This window comes from Mustela lutreola, chromosome 6 (genome assembly GCF_030435805.1).
Source record: "Mustela lutreola isolate mMusLut2 chromosome 6, mMusLut2.pri, whole genome shotgun sequence".
Lineage (NCBI taxonomy): Eukaryota > Metazoa > Chordata > Mammalia > Carnivora > Mustelidae > Mustela > Mustela lutreola.
The window spans coordinates 135,402,330-135,417,013 of NC_081295.1; the positions used below are offsets into that span (position 1 = coordinate 135,402,330).

Genomic DNA, 14,684 nt, shown 5'->3' on the forward strand with positions numbered 1-14,684 from the left:
TGGTGGATCCAATCTAAGTACGTGGAAGTCCTCTTCCGGCCGTAGGGAACAGAGAGGTGGCCACGAGAGCAGCGGCTGTCATGGCAGGCTCTGCGGCTAGCTAGGAAAGAGGCCACGAGCCAAGGAGTGTGGGCAGTTGCTGGAAGCTGGAAAAAGTGAGGAAGAGGATCCCTTCCTGGAGCCTCCAGAAATACAACTCTGCTGGCTCCTTGATTTTAGCCTTATGTGAACTACAGAACCGGAAGTGAATAAATGCAGGCCACCATGTGTGTGCGAACTCATCACAGTAGCCATAGGGAAATAATAGAGGGTCTCGACAGGAAGGAGATACCCCACGTAAAAAGAGTGATCTGAGGAGATTTCAGTAAAGGGATTACTCGCAAAAGGCTGGGCAAGCTGTGAGAGCAACCTTGGGGCTGGCAACGGAAACGGGAACGATGGTCTTGGAACTCAGAAAGAGAGGCGTGGCATGTGGAGGGGCCCTGAGCGGGAGGCAGCCAGCCCCTGGCAGCCTTGCAAAGACCCAGCTGGAGACAAAAACGGCCTCCCCACTCTCATCTCTCTCTCTCAGACCTCCAGCTGGTGTTCGCTGCCCTTGGCCAGCCTCAGCCAGGAGCTAGAGGGCAAGGGGTCCCCTCTGGCACAGCCTCGAAAGGCCAGGGCCCGGGGCCAGCTGGACAGGATGCAGAGGGCTCCTGGAGGGAGAGGCATGCAACATCCCCGTAACAGAACCAATACTGGAGGGAAGGGGGCTCACTCAGCAGGGGCATGGGCAGGGCTGCTCCCTCCCAAACATCTAAGCTAACACGCTATAGGGCAGCATAGGACGTAGATCCCCAAGCAAGACGTGGGTGAGACACTGTAACTTTTTAAAGAAAAAAGTGTCCGGGGGCTCCTGGCTGGTTCAGCCTGTAGGGCATGTGACTGTCGATCTCAGGGTCATGAGTTCAAGCCCCATTGGGTGTGGAGATTAATTTTTTTAAAAATTATATAAAAAAGTGTCTTACTGGAGTTTCACTATGTGCTGACTTCAGTCTTAGAAACTTAACCTCTGACCTCATCAACTTCCCCATGCCGCCATGACACGGGTGCTGACAGCTGTGAGGTCTGGAGTTCCCTCTAAATGTGCTTATTTCCCTTTCGGCACGGCCCCAGCAAGGAGTCAACGGTCAAAAATAAATGAATAAATAAAGGGTGGAAAACACCAAACTTTCAAACTGGAACTAAAGTCCACTCTAGATGTTCCAGCACCGCAGCACAAAGCAGGCGGCCCTGCCTCTCTGGGGACCCCCTGCCCACGCACAGTGGACCATAGAGGCAACAGTGGCTCTGGGGACCTAAAGAGAAGACTGCCAACCCCCTCTCCCTTTTGTCCCTGGGCCCCTTGTGTGATCAGGGGTGCCACACGGCAGCTATGCGCAAGAAGTAAGAATTCTCCAGCAAGCCCCTCAGGTCCCTTCCCTCCTTGGGAGCTTTGCTGTCGCTAAAGAAACCTGGCTTAGCTGCCCACCAAAAAAAATTAAATTTAAAAAAAAAAAAAAAAAGAAAAAGAAATCACAAAACCAAATTCTAAACAGTTTAAGCCATTATAGACGGATCCATTCATGGAAGTCCATATTAACTTTCCCGATGGTGTCACTGAATAAGGACACCCAAACCTCGGCCAAGTCTGCATTTTTTAGAAAGAAGTGGCATAGATTACATTAGTATCTCTCCCGAACTTATTTCAGTGCAAAATACTGGGAAACAAAAGTCCTCATGGTTAAAATACTGGAATTAGAGTACGTTTCAGATTAGTATAGTTTGCTCTGAAAACCTGTAAGCTCAAGGATTTGGTTAAAAAAAAAAAACTACATTCCCCCTACTTCCCCCCACTGCCGATCCTGCCCTCCCCAAAAAAAGAAAAAAAGTCCCTCCAGGGGGCCCTGGTATAGGTTTTCAGAGGTCACTGACAGCTTCTCTGTTGCTGTTCCCAGGGAATGTGTCCTTAAGAAGCATTTACAAATGATGATTAAGCAAATTCTGAACACACAGGAAATCACTTACTTGTAAATGCAAATCAACTCCCAAATAGATGTTTGCTTTTGGAAAGAAACATCTAGAATCTGAGAGTGGTTTCAGAACCTCTGTGGGCCCCACGACCCCCATACAGGCTCTTGCCAGAGTGCCTCAACCCACTCTGTCAGCTAACCAGGGAACGGGGGTAAATGCAGAGCAAAGCCACAGATGTAAGGGATTTGCTCCAAATCACTCTTGGCCCTTGCGATGTCACTGGGTCCAAGTTGTCCTTAGTCAGAGAAAGTTCTTTTAAAGATAAAAGAACGTCAAGGTCGGGGAGAGGCGCCGGCAACCCCACACCTTTCTCCTGGAGCAGCCCTGTTACTGGAAACCCCCATGAACACTGGGCGCTGGCCTCCCTGCTCAGACGTGTGCTCACTGTGGCCTTCGTGAACACAGGGGGCTGTCGCACACTCGTGAAGAGTGTGACACACTCGGGAGCCACTGGGCTTCGGTTCAAATCTGGACTCTCCAACTTGAAATCTGAGTGAACTTAGGGATTTTTACTTAGACTTCTGTGCTTCTGTTTTTCCACTGTAAACAGATACTAAATCGTACCTACTTACCAGGGGTGCTCTGAGGATGGGATATTTTAATGCGTGGAAATGTTTAGTACCATGCCTGGCAACAATAATCAATCAGGAAGTGGTAGCTGCTAATACTGTTGCCATTGTCATCGTTACTGTTACTGTAACTCTTTTCACGACCCTTCTCTGTCTTCCTAACCTTATCACCTTGTCATGAACCACACGCTTCGCTCCAGGCACGAAGAACTCCCTACCCACACAAGTAAAGCATATACATTCTCACCTCTGGCCACCACCCTCCCTCTGCCTGCAGTACCCATCCGTTACCCAAATGCTGTCCACTTGCCAAGGTCCGGCTCCCCAGGGGCCCTGCAGAAGCGTCTCCTGGTCAAGCCTACTGTAGAACTGTGCCTGTCTGCAATCTGGGTGGTGTTTCGAGATGCCCATCGGCACCGCCCTAGCCATTTGGATCAAGTGGGTAGAGTCTCTAGCTCATCCCCTCCCCATTTTTTTCGATGCATCTTGTATATCTACCTCCACAGAGCCTTGCACCTATGCCCTCAAGCTCTTCCCGACTAAACAATAAACACCAGGAGCAGATGGGGCTGTGTTGCGTGCAGGTGTTGCTAGATTCTCGCGGCTGGAAAATTGCAATGAATTTAAATTCTCCTTGGAAAGGGGTGGTTATAAGCACTGGCCAAGGCTCTTAGTTCTGAGTTCTTCAGGTGACGGCTTCGGCCCACTGTGGCAGCACCAACACCAGGGCCGAGAAAAGACTCGGTAACAGTAAGCTAACACTGACCACTCTTCTTTAGCCAGCAAAGGCTTGCTGTGGCTTCCAAAGGTTCGGGCAGCGGGCACATTGGTACTCACCAGTCAGCAATGCATCCAGTTATTAGGTAGCCAAAGATTAATCCAACCAGTAAGGAGAACTTAGCGATATGGACCTTCCAGGCATTATCACACACAAGATCCCACTAGAGAGGGGCAAATAGAAAATAAATCAGAGAGAAACATACACAGAGGCCAGCTATAGTTAATCACAAGGGCAATACAATCACTACAGCAAGGGGCAGGACCCCATTCGTAGCACCAAGTCACACATACCATGAAAAGACCTCCCTTCAGTGGGTTTGAAATTCTACAATGAGAAAAAGAATTTGCCCACAAAAGGCAGTGTAATGTTTTAGTCTGGGACAGATTATAAATGTCCGCAAGCAGCACCCCAGGAAATGTCGGGGTCATGTGTTCTTCTGCGCCAGCTACCAAAGGGACCGTAACAGAGAAGACTGGATGGTCCCTGTGGCCAGCACCCCTTCTCACCCACAGAACTGGCACTCGCCCAGAGAACAGAAGACCCTGCCAACTTCTGGCACAGGGGATCGTGACACAAGGCAATGAAAAGCACCTTCTGTGTTTCCATCCCCAAGACCTCCCCCACACTTTGTGAGTAGTCTTAAACACAAAGTTAACAGTTAATGTTGAAATATCATTTGAAAAGCATTCTTTCTCTCTCGTAAATGTCCCTTCCGTTTCCCCTTATTCCATTCTAAAGCTATCTGCTCCACCTAAAGGGAAAGCCAATCAATTCATGAATATAACATTTAACCTCTTCTTACAATTCAGTTCTATTGTTCAATAAATAAACAAACAAACAAATAAATAAATAAATAAAACAAGTCTCCAAGTTTTTGTCACCCTTTTGCAGAAGTAGGAGACAAACCCACATTTGTTCCCTGGAAGTGATGTGCATCCAAGCGGAAGACCTATGAGGACAGGGTGCTCAGATCCCCAAACAGCTTACATTCCAGCTTCAGGAACAAATGGGCAGGGTCTTGGCTGGTGACACTATGAAGCCTGCAGCCCCCCCACCCCATATCACCCAACTGAATGTCCTCCTCCTGGTAGAAATAAGTGGCTAAAGAACTTCAGGTCAGTGGAGATGGGGAGATGCACATCGAGGTAGAGGGGATGGAAATATCAGAAGCAGGATTTGTTGGGGTGAAACCTGATCTTAGCTTTATCTTACTCAAATTGTCCCCCCTGACCCTTTGTCCATCTTGAGACACAGAGTATAATGCAGGGGATCCTTACAGGGCACTGTAAGCTCTGGTCCTGCTCTCTGTTTTCAAACTTCTGGTAAGCACGATGGAGCACCCCCCACCCTCGAGCCTTAGCTGTGGGTCTTGACTTCAACATGCTTCTGCACTGGCCACCACAGATGGAAGCGCCTGGCCTGGACAAAGCCAGAAGGCAGCCTCCTGTCACATCATCCCCCGGACTCCTTGGGACGCATATTTGCTCACTGATGCACCCAAGGCATGTTTGAATTTCCAGATTCCAGAGGCCTGGGGAGAGTAACTTACTCCTCTACCCATCTGCTTCCAAAGGGATGTCCAATGCCAGGCTCAGGAAAAGGGAGGCACAGACTGCATGGGACCCTGTCAACAAAGGGTGGTGTGGGCATGGTTCTCGTCAAGAATGATTCATGTGTCTGGGGAGCAGGCACTGCTGGTTTCACAGAATCGTAAGAATTCAGATACAGGAGTTCTTCAGAGGGTGAACCTTCTCCTGTTTCTACTCCAGAGGGTGAACCTTCTCCTGTGTCTACTCCAGTGGTCCTCAAAATGCGCTCCAGTGGCTGGCCGCCCCAGCATCACGTGGGAACATGCTGGAAATACAAATTCTTGGGCTCCACCCCAGACACGCAGAGTGAGAACTCCAGGGGTAAGGCACAGGAATGCAGTGTGCAAGCGTTCCAGGCGATTCTGGGGTCCGCTCAAGCCTGGGAACCAGTGGCCAGCCCTGTCTTGCCATTTCCCTATCACTCAGAAGATGATGAATGAGCTCTGCAGTCCTGGGCTGGGGTTCAACCAACTCTCCACGAGCGGGATGCAGCCAAACACTGCACAAAACACGCACAACGGTGCTGTTGTCTTGCACTGCAAATGCAGGACTGTACGAGGAGACTATCAGTGGGCTAATCAATAGTCATCTGTCTGTTGTTTGTAGGAGTAAATATGTTTTTAAGAAAACACCTTTTAGGGTGGTACCCAGCTTGAGAAATGCAGGTCCTGCCTTCTCATGGGAGTTACAGCACCCTAACTAACTGTGTGTGTCTATCCTGTGTCCCCTGCCATGTGTGTCTATCCTGTGTCCCCTGCCATTTCTGGATGGACTGCTCTCCTCTCCTCCCAGCACAGGACCCTGCCCACGAAGTAGTCAGTTCCAAGAGTAAGAGCCCCATCTCTAAGCACACCTGGATAACCTGAAGAAGAGGTGCTTACAACACCAACACCTGGAATCGTGACCACCCCAATCACATCACACGGTCCTGCACCCGGTGTGGCACATTCTTGGCAGGAGAGGGACCTGGTCCCCCCGCTGCTGCGGAGGCGGCCACCAGCTGCCGGCTCAGGGTGCAGAGGGGACAGAGAACCACTCGCTCACACCTCCCCCCAGACTTCCCATTGATGAGTTTATCTGAGGGTAAGGGATGCAAAGAGCACATTATGCTTAGATTAGATGGCCCGGAGACAAAAGAGATTTTAATAAAAGCATTCAGGGACTTTGGGGGGGAAACGCCGATACTGTTGTGAACTCAGCCACGTGAGCAATAACCCTACCTGACCTTGGGCAGCTTTAGTTGCTACCTAGTTAGACTTCTCGTGGTCACTTCACCGCACAACTTCTATCAATTAACAATGCTGGAGGGGAACAAAACAAAACAAAACTAAAAAACAGAGGAGACAGACAGAACTGCTCCCACGGCCAGTGGGGAGAGGAAGCTTGGCCCAAAGCATCCCCTAGCACTGCTGCTCTCAGCCTCAGGGAGGGGCAGGGATCCCGGGGTAGGGCAGCCAGCTGCAATCTCCACGGCCTCATTCCCGCACAAGATTGGACAACATCTCTTAAGTCAAGAAGCAAACTAACTCTAGGCTTCCTGTGATAAGCTTCCTCTCATGCCTGGGCATCTGTCTGTAACACCATCCTGGAGGCACATTCTAGAAGCGGGGGAGGGGAGGGCCGGCAGAATCCAGTAGGACGGTCTCCCTTTGTTTGACTTCAACCTCCCAGATTGACAAACAAGAGCTGGGAAGACAAAATGTGTTCAGACACAGTAATAGCTCCCAAAGAACGTCATAAGTATGAGGAAGCTTTGAGATCACCTTTGCTCTTAAAATTTGTTCTCACGCTCCTGATAAGATAGGGCCATTGGCCATTTCGCTAAGCAAGGACTAAGAGACTTCTAAAAATCTACAATGTACACTGGGCTTTGTCTCTGGTGTGACGCTTGCCTCTCCAGCCTCTGCACACCACCCCATCAACCACCAAATCCAGAGGATTCTTCCTTTCCAACGTATCCCGCACCTGCTGCCCACACTCTAGCTTCACCCCAGGCAGCCTGGCTGAGTTGGACGGGGTAGCGAGGGCATTCCCACAGTGGGAGCTGGAAGGCTAAAGACACCACTTCTGAACTCCCTCCCAGCTACGTTTCTAATGGGGTTTATGTTCGGGCCATCAGCTGCACACCCCAAGGTAACTTCCAGCAGACAGCCTAGATCTAAGTTTGGGGATGACTTGCATTAGGACGACTGAGCAGCAGGGACCACAAGGGACATCCACTCTGCTGTTCAGATCTGCTGGGGTTTGGTCTGGAGTGGGCTCAGGCGTCCTCTTGAGCCAGCAGTTGGAGGGTGACTTCCTGACTCCCTGGCCCCCTCACTGTGACCCGATTCCAGAGGCACACTAGTTCTGGGGAGTTGTTCTAGGACACCTATTGGAGGCAGTCTGCAGCTGCTCCTGCAGTTTAGTGAATACTGTTTCCCTGTATTCCGTCCCAATCTCCTTAAATACCTAGAGTAACTTCTGTCATCTGCATGTTGTACCCTTGTTCCTGATTCAGCTTCCTTGGGATGGGGCTTGTAGAGTGAGAACAGGATGTGGACCATGCCACCATTCTCTCTTCCTGAACTCATAGGAGCCTCTCCATGTATTAACTCCAGCCTCCCTCAAATCCATTCCCTACAGAACAATGAAAACAACCCCCTAATTAGGCACGTTAACACTTCATCAGCAGGTTTAACACAAGCATAAAAGCGTTAAAGTCATGGCCCCATTTCACAATCTTAGGCTTGCTCTCTTTGCCATCGTCCCAAGACCAGCGACAGTCTTTGGTGATGCCACAGGACACTTGCCAGCCATGACTAAACAATGAGACAGATGACCCCAAAAAGTGGTTTCAATTTTAGCTGCATGTGTTCCATTTAAAAAAAAAAAAAAAAGGCAGAGGTTATGGAAAATCTGTAAATCTGGCAGACCATTTTCTACCTGTATGGTTTAAGGACAAGATAAAAGAAAAGAAATAAAATTTACATTACTTTCAAAGGAATGCTCTCACTGCTTGACTTGCCAGAGTAGAAAAATACTCATCAAGGAAACTAATGAAATTTCCAAAGAAGATGCAAAAATAAATGGGACACAAGGAAAATAACCTTATTTTCAACAAGAATAAACTCTATGAAAAAGTAAGTGTAAAACAAGAACATAAAAATATTGGAAGAAAACAGATAACTTGTCCAGCTTTGAAGTGGCAATGAAATCCCTAAAGATAAAAACCAGGGGGAATTAAAAAAAAAAAAAAAAAAAAAAAACTACCTAAGGAAAAAATTCAGAGATTTTATAATCTAGTAGAAGTTTAACTCATACTATTTAATTACTATTCATTTAAATTATTTAAGTTATGCAAATTACTGCTTAAATGATTTATTTAACTTACTAATTGAAACTTCCCACATTAGGGGTGCCTGGGTAGCTCAGTCAGTTAAGTGTCTGACTCTTGATTTCTGGTCAGGTCATGATCTCAGGGCCCTGAGATCGAGCCCCAAGTCAGACACCATGCTGGGCTTGGAGGCTGCCTAAGATTCTGTCTCTCCCTCTGCCCCTCCCCCAGGTCGTGCACACATGTGCATATGCACTCTCTCTCTCTAAAAAAAAAAAAAAAAAAAAAAAAATCCAAAAAAACCTTCCATGCACTAAAAATACCATAAACAAAATTATAAAGTTTTATATTTGTTAAATATATTGCAGGGAATCTGAATAGGCCACTCCAAAATCTGCCAGTTTGGCATAAGGCTCCTTTTGAGCTGAAGGCAACATGAACAGAAAGAAGACTTCTTGAGAGGTTCTCTGACTGAAAAGCAGAAACTTCTGAGAAATGCGGACCGCCACAAAGCCCCTCTCCCGGGGAAGTTTTATGGCCGTGAAGAAGACAGAAAGTCTGCACAGAGATGGGTCTGCAAACAAAACTTACTAAAATAACCCTGACTTCCATCAGTGTCCCCACGTATTCATCTGCCCACCTTTGCCTACCCCAACCCCGCCACTCCCACCCCGACCCCCACCAAAAGAGCCAAAACCCTTTTCCTTTGTCTTGTCACATCTCTACAAATTTCCTGTTCTTTGTGAAGATGTTGGATTAGCCTGAATTCTCACACCCCCTTGGGTTCCTCTCCTATGTGTGTACCCTGCATGTGTTAATAAACTCAAGTTTTTCTCTTGTTAATCTAACTTTTGCCAGTCTAATTTCCAGGGCCCCAGCCACAGAGCCTGGGAGGGTAGGAGAAATAGTGATTTTTTACTCCCCAACAATAACTAAAGAGTTAATATCCTTGATATTTAATGAGCATTTATGTAACAATACAGACTAATATTCCAACCAGAAATTGGTAAAGGATCCAGTTAACAAAATATGAAACAAATTGGTTAAAAAACTCTTGGGAAATACTCAATTCTACTAATGTATAGCAAAGCACAATATTTTGTTTTCAAAAAAAAAATTTTTTTTTAATCTCCCAAAGATGTAGGAGAAACACAGAGGTACAAATCTGTACTAGGAGTGTAAACTAGACACTGTGTTTCTGGAAGGCAGTTTAACAATACACATCACATTACTTCAAACAGTGTACTCTCTATCCCAGCAATTCCCCTTCTTGGAACTTTTTCCAAGGAAATGATCCAGAGATGGCCACAGAGGCCCCAGTGCCATGATGTTCACTGGTTGTTAACTTATAAGAATAAAAAGTGGTAACTTGACTAAATGTGCAGAGATACTATACTTCCATTAGGAATTTTGCTTTTGAGGGGCACCTGGGTGGCTCAGTCAGTTAAGTGTCTGCCTTTAGCTCAGGTCATGATTCCAGGGTCCTGGGATTGAGCCCCACGTCAGGCTCCCTGCTCAGTAGGGAACCTGCTTCTCCCTCTTCCTCTGCTCTTCTACCTGCTTGTGCTCATTCTCATTCTCTCTCTCTTTCGCAAATAAATATTAAAAAAAATTTTGCTTTTGATATACACAATATTACTCAACTATTAAAAAAATGAGATCTTGCCACATGTGACAACATAGATGGACCTCGAGGATCTCCTACCAAGTGAAATAGGTCATAAAAAGAAAAATATCATACAATTTCACTTATATGTGGAATCTAAATATAACACAGGTGAATGAACAAACAGAAACAGACTCAGAAATGCAGAGAACAAACTGGTGGCTGCTAAAAGGGACGGGGGTGGGGGGATGGGTGGAATAAGTGAAGGGGCTTAAGAGGTACAAACCTTCCAGGTAGAAAATAAATAAGTCATGTGAATGGAAAGTATGGCATAAGGAACACAGCCAAAAATGTTGTAATATGTATGTAATATGTAATATGTAATATGTATGATGACAGATGGTAACTGTACTCACGGTGATGGGCACTGAGTAGTATAGACTTGCTGAATCACTGCTGTACTCCTGAAACTGACCTAACACCATATGTCAACCTCTACTTCAATTAAAACAAAAGCTGCCTTTGGAAACTAATGATTAAGAAAAACGCTCATGATATCATGGCATGAGAAAACCTCAGAATAAAAACAAAAACACAAAACACAAAAACCAGTGAATAGAAGAGATATTCATGTATATGGGGAGATTATCAGAAAAAAAACTATTTAAAGTGATCGTTGCTGGAGGGTGGAATTAAAACTGAATTTTATTTATTTATTTATTTAGACAGGTGTTTTCTTTCTTTTTTTAAATTAATTAATTAATTTGACACAGAGAAAGAGAGTGAAGAAGTGGAAGTAGACAGAGAGGGAGAGAAAGCACTCAAGCAGACTCCCCGCTGGGCACAGAGCCCCAACCAGGGCTCCATCCCAGGATCCGGAAATCATGAACGTAGCCGAAAGCCAGAGTCAGCCGTTACCCAGCTGAGCTACCCAGGTGCCCCAAGACTGAGTTTTATTTTTGAGTTTTTATTTTTCTTGACTTCTTCAAACTTTCTACAATTAATCTACAAACCGTATAACGAGAGAAAAATATAGGTAAATATATATATATGTCCATGGCGGCAGGTGGAATGAGTGGACATTAGGGTTAAGACAAAAGTCATTAAAAATGACAAATAACCCTTTTCAAGGATATTCATTTTAATACAATCTAAAAACTTAAGCCTTGAAAGAAACCACATCTTCAGAGCCTAAAGTTTACTTATGTTAATGTGTATTGACTAAAGCCAAAAAAAAAAAAAAAAGTTTCTTAGAAATGGGAAAAAGAAAATTTTCCCCAAGTCTCATCTCTTGTAGTGGAGATCCCCCTCTGAGCCCGCTCTGTTAGAAACCACAGGCTTTCACAGATCCCACTGCAAGTCCTCTGTGCTAAACCTGAGGATAGTCAATTGAGATAAAAGGAAACACTCCTGCTCAGCACTACAAAGGGGATAATGCCACTTAAAATTTCAGAAGCTTAAACAAACCTCCTGAGTTGCAGGAATTTAGAGAAATATAAGGTCAGCATTGTTCTGCCACCTCCACCCCCACACCCCGCCCCTACCACCAAAACATGAACCTCCATTTTCTCTACCAGAGATTGGCGGTCTCTACATTTCCTAACTGGAAACAACAGAAATGTACAAGAACACACATGTCCACCTGCAAGACTAGTCCCAGATGGACAAGAGAAACACGCTACGTGAGCCAGACTCATAAAGCACATTAGCTATGTTTAGACAGCCTATGCTACCTTGTGTGTTTAAGTATTTTTTTAAAATCTAGCAGTACATAGATTTATTTTTCCCTAAAAGACTCCATCAAAATTCAAGATATGCTGCATGTTTTGAAAACCCCAAATTGCTCTCTGCTTTTTGCATCTAAGCTCATCCTCTAATTTTAGGAGATTCACTGTCAACAGTAGCCAAAACAACTGCCAATTAAAGTTGGCATCGTTGCAAGCTTCCTTAAATGACATAATGAACGCCCTTGCCAGGTACTCTGGAAGATTTTTTTTTTCAGTTTTGTTTCTCTGTTTTTCATTAATTGCTACTCAAATTGCTCTTCAATTTTCTTTTTGTTTCTGAACTTAGTGCCAAGAAAACCGAACATGGCCTGTTGAAGGAAACCGTGGTACCAGAAGTCTGTTGCAAGCCTGTTCATGCTAAGTGTAGGACGCGCTTAGCCTAGAAATCCCGCATTCCCTGTCATTTGCAGGAAACCCATCCCAAACCACAGCACTGAAGCTGGTTACACTTCTTAAACTTCGCAATGCCCCGTTTCTGATGGATATAGGAATTTTAGATTCATTCTAACCCTCACGCGGTGATCTTGGTCTTGTTTCTTTGGGTATTTTAGCAATGACAACTGTGACTGCGGGCTGTCCTTCTGCTGTCACCTTCCCTGGAAGAGAGCAGGAAGCTACAATGCTTCAGCTGTTGATAACTGGGGGCTTCCCCGGTTCCTCCTGAATTTCACCATTTTTAAAGGGCTAGAAATAGAAAATTTCTGCCGAAGAGGATTTTAAAAGGAGATGGGAAAATAACCACCTAACAGGCCCATAGTAGTTGAGGTAGGATCATCTATGGGAGATGCTGAATTTCTCCTGGATTTTTTCTTGAAGGAAATACAGATACATGTTATTCTAAGAGGAGGTTTACATTATTGAATGTTCCTATTCATTTGGTATAATGCCCTCTATGGCATTTGGGGAAAAGAATATATACCCAACAAGGCAGCAGAAATTATAAATAAGTAATGCCCTTCTATCAACCAAAACCTTGGAGAGTCTTTCCAAATTCTGCAATGCATATTTTACTAATGGCCCTCACCAACTACCTCTAAAAGGAGAAATTAAGAGTAAGCCCTATAAATTAAAAAGGCCTGTTGCAAAACCAGCAGGCAAGAAAGAAAACTCCCCACAGTTCTAAGCATTAATTAGAAGGAACTATTAATGTCCTTCGAACGCACTAACATATACTAAGGAACAGGAAGAATTTTAACTTGAAAAATTAAAAAGTTGCTTCGTATGTGACTAGAGAATATCTTTCAGTAGGATATAATGTATGAGCAAAACTTGGACTATAACATTAACATTTAAAATAGCTCCACTAATTCTGGAAGGAGCCAAGCATGGAAAACTTTTGACGGTAGGGTCAGGGGACCTTTGGAATGAGAAGAATTTGAAGACCCAGGTGATCCATCACTGAAGAATTCAGAAGCTAAAGGAAAATCATCTTTCACTTGCTGCACACAAATGCCTCAATCCCTTCCCATCGGCTGGCAGGCTCTGATCGGACTTAACACAGGCCTGTTAATTCCCTTTTTGACCCGAGTTGCCCCTCACCTCCCATTCACATGCCTGCCCCACCCCACTTGCCCTCCCTTGCCGTGGTCCAGCCACGTCAGAGCACCCGCCAGCTCCCCAAAAGCCTCATGCTGTTTACCTGCATCGCTCTTCTGCACCTGCCCCACAATACCCACAGAGACCCCAAGTTTTCTGGATCAATGCCTACTCAAAGGGTCAGACTCTTTTCAACCCAAATTATTTAACATGGTGTATCCATCCCCTGTGGGCCCTAGTATGCTGACTTCCTATACTGCTTGCTGCTTCTTCTGTCAATGAACATATATTACCTTTGTAAACACACAAGTGAAGAGGGAAAGGGGTATGAAATCACAAAGATTCAAATGAACACTTTTCCATATCTCTATTGAGTTTAATAAACTCAACTGAGGGGAGTCTCTTCTTCCTACACTGGATCGGGTCTCCATCCTCTGTACTCCTATGGCACCGTCTCTCAGGATAAACAGCCAGACTACATATCACGATGTATTATAATTGACTATTGTTTACAACTTTTCTTCACTGGCTCAGGGGTCAGCAAACTACAGTCTGTTGGCCCAGTATGGCCCTTCCACCTGTTCTATAAATAAAGTTTTATTGGAACACAGCCACAGTCATTCAGGTACGGTCTTTGGCGGCTTAGGCACCACCACTGCTTATGTAGAGTTGAGTAGTTACAACAGAGACCTTATGGCCTGCAAAGCTGAAAATACTTATTTGGCCCTTCACAGTTAAAGGTCGTAACCCTGGAACTACACTGTGAGTCCCTGGAAGAAAGACATCGTGTCTTATCTCTATGATCCTAGTCTCCAGGCTAATGTCTGGAAGGGAGAAGGTACAAAGGTACATCCTCAGGCAGGAACTCCCACTCCCAGATGTCAAAATGTTCTTTGGGTTTGCTTGTGTTCCTGGTGCCATGTACCTCCTAACCCTTTTTCCTCTGGGATCATTTCTTCAAATATAATTTAATTTAAATAATTAATACATAATTATTACATAAAATTTACACAGGCAATATAGTTTTAAATGTTTCCACTTACCTTTCCACTATTAGCAATTTTCCTTCAGGGAAAGATCATTCTAGTTTTATTATAAAAACCAATAGAATAGTGGGTATATGAGAAATTTGTTTAAAACAATGAATAATGAATAATGAATTAATGAATTCTCTTAATAATAGAGCAAATCTATTATATAAATCCAGTACTTTTTTTTTTTTTTTAAGATTTTATTTATTTGTCAGAGAGAGAGCATAGAAGAGCGCAAACGGGAATGGCAGGCAGAGGGAGAAGTGTGCTCCCGGCTAAGCAAGGAGCCCAATGCAGGACTCAATCCCAGGACCCTGGGATCATGACCCAAATCAAAGGCAGCCACTTAACAGACTGAGCCACCCCGGAGCCTGCACCATTCTAAGAAGAAAGGAACTAACATTTGTTAATTACCTA

The 14,684-nt window shown here is 45.0% G+C and overlaps 1 protein-coding gene across 2 annotated transcripts in view; it reads right to left on the minus strand.

The window, feature by feature from the left end:
• SLC22A23 (solute carrier family 22 member 23) overlaps positions 1–14,684 on the minus strand; it is a 171,308-nt gene that overhangs the window by 129,880 nt on the left and 26,744 nt on the right. For both annotated transcript variants that reach the window (XM_059179137.1, XM_059179136.1), the window contains exon 2: positions 3,459–3,562. In XM_059179137.1, the coding sequence (XP_059035120.1) occupies positions 3,459–3,562 (104 nt within the window). The remainder of the gene's footprint in view (positions 1–3,458; positions 3,563–14,684) is intronic.